Consider the following 7731-nt stretch of genomic DNA (forward strand, 5'->3'; position numbering starts at 1 on the left):
TGTTTATTCAATTATCCCCACAGAGAAAATATAGTTTGTTTCAATACTTCAGTTATTTTTGAAGGAATATTTAATTTTGAGCCTTTTTTCTTCTCCAAGGTGAATCTGTGGATGATTGTGGTGGAGGTTATAGTGAATCAATAGCAGAAATGTGTGAAGAACTTCAGAATGGGCTGACCCCTCTATTAATTGTGACACCAAATGGAAGAGATGAATCTGGAGCAAACAGAGATTGTTTCCTATTAAATCCTGCTGCCAAGTCACTACTGCATATGAACATGTTTCGCTTTCTTGGTAATTTCTTAGCAACTTCCTGATATTCTGTGTGCTTTATGTGTAGTCAGAATATTGGGAATCTAACAAAACTAATAAATTATGTTAAAACTTACAGGTGTACTTTTGGGCATTGCTATCCGGACTGGCAGCCCTCTGAGCCTCAACCTGGCTGAGCCAGTGTGGAAACAGCTTGCAGGAATGAACCTAACAATTGCTGATCTCAGTGAGGTGAGAAGGAAGTTCGAGGGTAGGATGCAGCTTACAGAAGACAAGCCGACTCCAGCATAAATTTCTCAAGTGATTGGTTTCCCTGGTTTTTATGTGACTGTATTTTGACTGGCCTTTTATATTCTGAGCCAAGGATGATTTGTACTGACTGTTAAAACTGTAAATTTAAGTTGTTCAAGAGTGGTTAAATAATCTATTTGAATTCTAGAGCATTCTGAAATCTTCTCATGGGTTTGACTAGACAATCTTTGTGGTTGAATTCCTAGTTCCCAGTAGACCTTTCTGTAGCTGTTAACTGTTATACCAAGATGCAATAACTGATTTAGGGGCACGGGCCTGCACTGTTTTGAACTAAAAGAAAATAAGTTCAAACTACTACTGGTTTGTGCTCACTTACTGAATTTCACAAGCTTTCAGTTTCTGTTTACTGAGCTCAGTAAATATGGAGTAAGACTTAGGTCTTCATTATGAAGAAAAGTTCCTTCTCAAATACTGTCATGTAGAAATGTACTCACTGTAAAAGCATTGAGTCCTTTACTTGTCAGTGAGGGGATTCCTTTTGTACCAAACCCAGTGCTGGTAGGGATGATTATGCTTTTAAGCTTTAAATCCACTTTCTTATATGATACAGTTTCTTTTGGAGGGCATTTGCCCTCGAAAAAAATTGAAATCTAGAATATGTGCGCTTTCCCCCATCCAACCTAATGAAATTTTATGGCTTTGAATTCAAGTTAGATGAATTGTGGTCAGGCATTTGTCAAAGCTTTTGGTAGGTGACACACGATGCACTGCTTTTGGCATGCAAGAGATGCTGTTGTATAGTGTTAATAAACTGACTTTAACTCGCGTTTCTTACTTTCAAAGGTTGATAAAGATTTTATTCCTGGGCTTATGTACATTCGAGACAATGAAGCTACTTCAGAAGAATTTGAAGCTATGAGCCTCCCATTCACTGTGCCTAATGCAAGTGGTCAAGATATTCAGCTGAGTTCCAAGTACACCCATATTACACTGGATAATAGGGCAGAATATGTGAGGCTGGCAATAAACTACAGGTTTGTTGAATAAATCATTAAAATCACTGATAGCAATATGCATTTTCTTTTAAAAAATATGTATCAGCTTTTAAACAATATGCTACCTTACCCTCTTACATACAAGTATTTTAATATTTTCATGTGATTACAGTGTTGATGTTCTGATTTCACTTACTGTATCCAAGGAGAAAAATCTTAAACTTAATTTTTAGGAAGCAACATAAACGAGCAGGTATGGGTCTAGACGTGTCCCAACAAAGCTGTTTTGGCAGCCAGTTTTACTGGTGGAGAAATATCCCATGCATCTAATTCTTCCTATGAGCTAAAGTAATAGGCTTGATCAGTAAGCTCTTTGTGAAAAGAGCTTAGATCTAGTACTGCTGCACTCATACTTTTTCATGTCATCAACTGCAGTCAAGGGCAGTATCGGCTGAATTCTTACTCTGGGTCGGAATGCACAAACCAGAGTGTTCATTCCTTGGGTAGGACATTGATGCGCACCCATGGGTGCCAAAAGCTGAACACTGCACAGAAATCAGTGGGAAATAACTGCTCAGTGTTTGAGAAGACTGGCCTTTGGTTGCTTATGTGGCCAGGTAGCTAATCTAGATGAGTACATCTCAGAAACAATCATAAGCATCTTGTATCTGAAGCAGTAGGCCTAGTGCCTACTGAAATATGTGAATTTAGATAATTTGGATAAGAAACTGGTTCAGGCTTGTTTTATTCACTCCACCCCATTCCACTCTTCTTTAGAGAGTGCTTGAGCAAGACTCTATCAGAGCCTTATATACTTGTTTATTAGTTTGTAGTTATAGTGTCTGCCAACAACTGTGAATTACAGCCTTCATATTTCTTTTTTTTTCCCCCCACTGTAAATGGTTATGAACCAATACTTAGACCTGCTTCTGACATTAAAGAGAGAGATTTCATTTGGAGCTGATATTCCTTTGAAGAAATGGCTTTGCTGTCTTGCCAGTACCAGCTGTCCTCAGAGGACATGAGCAATTCTAAAGCATTTTACAGTTAAAAGGCCTTGTGGAGAATAATTTAAAGGTTATGTTAAGTATCAAGTTTTTTAACTCTCTGAAGCCCTTGAGAGGGAAAACTAGCACATGCATAGAATCCATGTGGAAAAGTGCATGCAAAAGACCAAACTTGTCCTGGCATCGTTGTTTATTTTGGTGATGGCTAGCCTGAGGACAGCACTTGTGAGAGATGTGTCTCTCTGGAGGGCTCTGTAAAACATCTCAGAAATTATTTGACAGGGAAAAAAAATAAGCAAAGCACAAATCATGTGTGGCATCAGAAGCAGCAAAATGCTACTTACCTGTGCCTGTCTTGAAATAAAAAACCCTACTGTCCCCTCAGATCTCCTATTTTAGTTCAGACCAGTTTTTTTACCATAATGTCTGTCTAGTGCTGACAATGTTTGAAGTTAGAGTTTCAAGATCCAGCTGCTCCTTTTCCAAGAGCATATTGTTTCCAAATGGGGTATTGGTTTGTTTTTGCCAGGCATGGAACTAAAATATGTATGAAATAAAATATGTAAAACATTGGGAGAGACCTCCTCATACTGAGCTTGCTGTGCAATAGCAATTAGTGTAGAAAGTCAAGTATCTTGTGATAAATGTTTGTTAATGTTCCTTGGTACACAGCTGGACATTTGGGGAGAATGGTTAAAGCTGCTTTGATAACACAGTAATTGCTATAAATAATTGCTAGAAATGACATTCACAGAAACTCTGAAAATGTGTCTTTGCAGGCTTCATGAATTTGATGAACAGGTTGCAGCAGTTCGTGAGGGGATGGCTCGTGTTGTTCCAGTTCCTCTGCTTTCACTCTTTACAGGATATGAACTGGAAACTATGGTATCAATTTCTGCTCTGTTACTTCTGTCAGATTAACTTGGAGTGAGATTATTCACTCATTTGTTTTACTAATATAAACCCCACATTAAATGCTGTTTACAATGATTTCTGTGTGGTTGAAACATTCAGTTCAAGGAAAGACTAGAAAATGTTTAATTGCCCTCTTTGTGTTAGTAAAATTATTTAGATATAGCTGAGCAGTGATGTAATGAATTATTTCAGGAAGAAACAAACAAGCAACACCAAAACATCCCCACATGCCAGTGATTTCATGCCAGTGATCTAGGAAGTAAATTGGAGATACTTGTCCTAAGTTCAGGAATATGAAAAAAATTCATTACTGTTGCCTGATGGGAAGATGTATATTCAGTATTATTGTACATGGGGACTATGCATGGCATTTCAAATATTTCAATGCTTAGTTTGTCAGTGTAAAAGTTGATTAAATATTTTAAAGGAAGGGAGGGAACAAATCACCTGGAATTGATTCGATCAGACTTGTGTAGCCTATCACTGTATTTTATTTTTCAGGTATGTGGAAGCCCAGATATTCCACTTCATCTCCTGAAATCTGTAGCAACTTACAAAGGCATTGAACCAACTGCTTCCTTGATACAGTGGTTCTGGGAAGTGATGGAATCCTTCTCCAACACAGAGCGATCTCTCTTCCTGCGTTTTGTGTGGGGCAGAACAAGGCTGCCCAGGACTATTGCAGACTTTAGGGGGAGGGACTTTGTTATTCAGGTAAGGTGTGTGGGATGGGGAAAGTTGGAGGCATCTTAAAAAGCTGGTAGTGGAGAAGTAGCAGCATGACATAACAGCCTGATTTCATTAAACTGTTTTTCAGCTTTACATTGCAGATTAAACATAAATAATGTCTATATATAAACAAAAATAATGTCTATAACAGTTATATAATGTATAGAACTATTCTTCTCTCTTGACTTGGACAAGTGGATATTCATTTAATTTCCCAGGCGTTTGTTTCTGTGAATTTTGATCGTTTTCCACTGTAGTCAGTCAACTGTTTTTGCTGGCCTTTATTTAGCATTTCATTCAGTTTAGTTAATAATTCCAGCTAAATTAAAACCACACAATCTTGAAATCATCTTTTGATATATTCTGAAGTAAAACAGTCTTTTTTAGATTGTTCCCAACCACATATTCATAGTCAAAGCAGCTCATACATGTCTGTTTTTATTTATTGATTTAGCGTAGGAAAAATGGATTTGGCCTCTTCATTGTTCTTCTAAGAAACTTCAGCGTCAGAATCAAAAATATAACATGCTGCTAAAAAAAATCCCGTAATTATTTCAATACTTACTTGTGTTTTGGACAGTGAATCAAAAATAAAATGCTTTTTTTTCTTTTTTTGTTAACAGGTATTGGATAAATACAATCCTCCAGACCACTTCCTTCCTGAGTCCTACACATGCTTCTTTCTCCTGAAGCTGCCCAGGTATTCCTGTAAGCAGGTACTAGAGGAAAAACTGAAGTATGCCATTCACTTCTGCAAGTCCATAGACACTGATGACTATGCCCGCATAGCGCTGACGGGAGAGCCAGCCGCTGATGACAGTAGTGATGACTCTGATAATGAAGATGCAGATTCTTTTGCTTCAGATTCTACACAGGACTACTTAACAGGCCATTGAAAAGTAATATAAGGAATAGTTGTTAAAAGCACTGAGGCAAAATGCCAAAATGACAATGAAGCCAAGGATGGTTCAGGTTTCAGAACAGAGACTATATAGTCAGAGGGGTGGTAATCTTCTGAACATGGGGAAAGTGTGTTTGCTACTCACAGTAGGACTTAAGGATTACAGCTTAATCCATCAGCTTAAAATAAATGGCACAGTATATGGGCATTTAACATTTATTTTAAGAGCTGAAAATGGCCCCCCATAATGCTGCACTACATTTAGAACCTTTGTGTTTACTGAAGTGTTGTAAATGTTTATATAAATATGGTAGTGCAGCATCCAAAAGGCAGTGAAACCTTTAAATTGTGGGTGCAATAGGTTTTTTCATATTAAGTGTTGTGTTCTGTGCATCTTCTTGATTGTATATTGGAAATACTGTGCAACAATGGAATAGTATTATAAATATTTCAATTAACTTTACTAGAAGTTTGTTAAAAGTTTTTGAACATTGAATAAACATTATTCCTTGAAATTCTTATATAGATAATTAAAAATGGCCAATAGTTTCACCTCCACCCCTGGTTTGTATATTTTAGCTTATGCATTATTTATCTCAAATTTGATACCTTTCTGTGAAAGCATCATAATTCTTATCATGGAAAGTGTACTGTATATAATTGGTGCCATGTAAATGCAAAAGTTATAATTTCCCTCTAAATAAAAGTTCTGCCACATTAAGAACCAGTATGTGTTTTTTCACCGTAATGCAGCTCCTACATGGGATGAACATTGAAACAGCTCTACTAAGAAATGTTTCTGCAATTTACAGCTTTTGACCAAACTGCTCCACCAATAGTAGGTGCATTGCCAGAGATGTTTTGTGAGCTACAGTAAAGTTGAGCAAGTCCAGATAACGTGTTAATTGTAGTGATTAGGTACACCTTGCTTATGCAGTTGTTCCTAAGGCTACTGTTGACAGTAATGGTGACTTTATTCATGGACACTTGGGAAAAAGTTTTGAGGAAGTGTAAGGGAGAGGTGTCATGAAGTAACTGAACATGAGAGGAGTATGATGACACTCGTGTAATGTTGTATCAATGAGAAAATTAAGTCACCTTACAAGGCCTGGTCATGACACATTGGCACATGACATGTTGATTATGACACATTCCTGACCACACAGATAGGTATGCACTAGTTTTTCAAAACAGGAGAGTAAGATTAATTGTGCCAGAACACTATTAGTAGGTGATGTCATACCATTGCTTCTGTAATTATTAGGACAGGTATATGTGAGTATTCAACATTTTACAATTTAACATTTTACAATTATGAGTGGATTCATTCTTGTTCAGTGTGTGCATTTGACTTCTGTTCCAACTAGATTTAAATATTAACTGTGGTCATGAACTAAGTTTTCATGAGACAAACTTGATATTCAGTATAGTGGTGAAACTGTTGGTAGTTAAGATGTCAGTATTTTGAAATACGTTAGCTTTAGAGTCCTCTGTTTAGTGCTAAAGATCTCTTGCAATAGATGCCCGTCCTGATGCTGTCTCATTGGAGGTTCCAGAACTCAGGCCTGTGCTCTGTCCTCCAAATTTTCTCTGTCTGCTGGTGAAAAATGCTCTGTCTTTTTGAGTCTTTAAGATGCAAAACTCAAAAAACCTTTCAGAACCTCTTTTATCTTTGCTGCTGAATTGAATTTCTCCTTAGGGTAAGGAATGGAGAAGTAGTACAGAAGTGCTCATGTGGTTGTCTGCTGCCCTTTGTCATGCTAACACCAGAGCCCTGTAGGCATCCAACTTGATCAAAGAGAGTCTGTAGTCAGCTTTTCAGGAGGTGGGATGAATGAGTCATGCCCAAATCTCAGTCCAAGGTCTTTTACCAAGTTCAGTTGCCATTCTTGAATTTCAAGCCCCATTCCAGAAGCATATGGACTACTGTAACATGGAGTTTATAACTTGCTTATAGAAAAGAAAAACAATGTCAGGGTTTTACATCCAAGAAAAGTAAAAAAGAAGTATGCTTTATGTAAGGAATCCATTTGCATTGTTGCATTGAACTGTAAAAGAAGCTTCCTAGGCCTGCATCTTTGCTTTCCCATCCTAACAGAAGAGTGTCAGGCACCTTTTTACAGTGTGATGCTTGTCACCTGTGGCTTGACTTGCAGCATTTCGTAGATTATCAGGTTGGAAGGGGCCTCAAGGGCTGTCTGTTCCAACTTTATTGGCAAAAGTGCAGTTTAGACAAGATGGTTCAGCATTCTGTCCAGCTGAATCTTAAGAGTGTCCATGTTGGGGAATCTGCCACCTCCCTGGTGAAAGGAATGAGAGGCTTGTCTCTATGAACAAGCTCTGGTTGATGAAATCAGCACTGAGAGATAAAAAGAAACAATGAGAAGGGTTCCACTGACTGATGAATGGAAAGAGATTTGTCTCTACAAACAAACTCTAGGTCTGCTGATAAATGAAATTGGATGTTGAGAGATGAAAGAAAAAATGGGAAAACTACAAAATTCAATAAGAACTAAAAATAAAGGGGGGGTAATACATTTGAAGGGAACCTTAGGTATTAGGCGTTCTGGGAAGTCTGTACCTCTCGAGTACCTCAGCCAATGGGGAAAGAGAGAGGGAAATGCGGCTGGGAAATTAAGATAAAAAGGAGCCTGCACCC

At 37.8% G+C, this 7731-nt stretch overlaps 1 protein-coding gene across 3 annotated transcripts in view; it reads left to right on the forward strand.

Annotated features, from left to right (window-relative positions):
• HERC2 (HECT and RLD domain containing E3 ubiquitin protein ligase 2) overlaps positions 1 to 5796 on the forward strand; it is a 104844-nt gene extending 99048 nt beyond the window's left edge. For all 3 annotated transcript variants that reach the window (XM_039548140.1, XM_039548159.1, XM_039548151.1), the window contains exons 88-93: positions 100 to 294; positions 392 to 504; positions 1369 to 1559; positions 3307 to 3412; positions 3944 to 4156; positions 4795 to 5796. In XM_039548140.1, the coding sequence (XP_039404074.1) occupies positions 100 to 294; positions 392 to 504; positions 1369 to 1559; positions 3307 to 3412; positions 3944 to 4156; positions 4795 to 5067 (1091 nt within the window). In that variant the 3' untranslated portion in view covers positions 5068 to 5796. The remainder of the gene's footprint in view (positions 1 to 99; positions 295 to 391; positions 505 to 1368; positions 1560 to 3306; positions 3413 to 3943; positions 4157 to 4794) is intronic.
• The last annotated feature ends 1935 nt before the right edge of the window (positions 5797 to 7731 follow it).

This window comes from Corvus cornix, chromosome 1 (assembly GCF_000738735.6).
Source record: "Corvus cornix cornix isolate S_Up_H32 chromosome 1, ASM73873v5, whole genome shotgun sequence".
NCBI classification, from domain to species: Eukaryota; Metazoa; Chordata; class Aves; order Passeriformes; family Corvidae; genus Corvus; species Corvus cornix.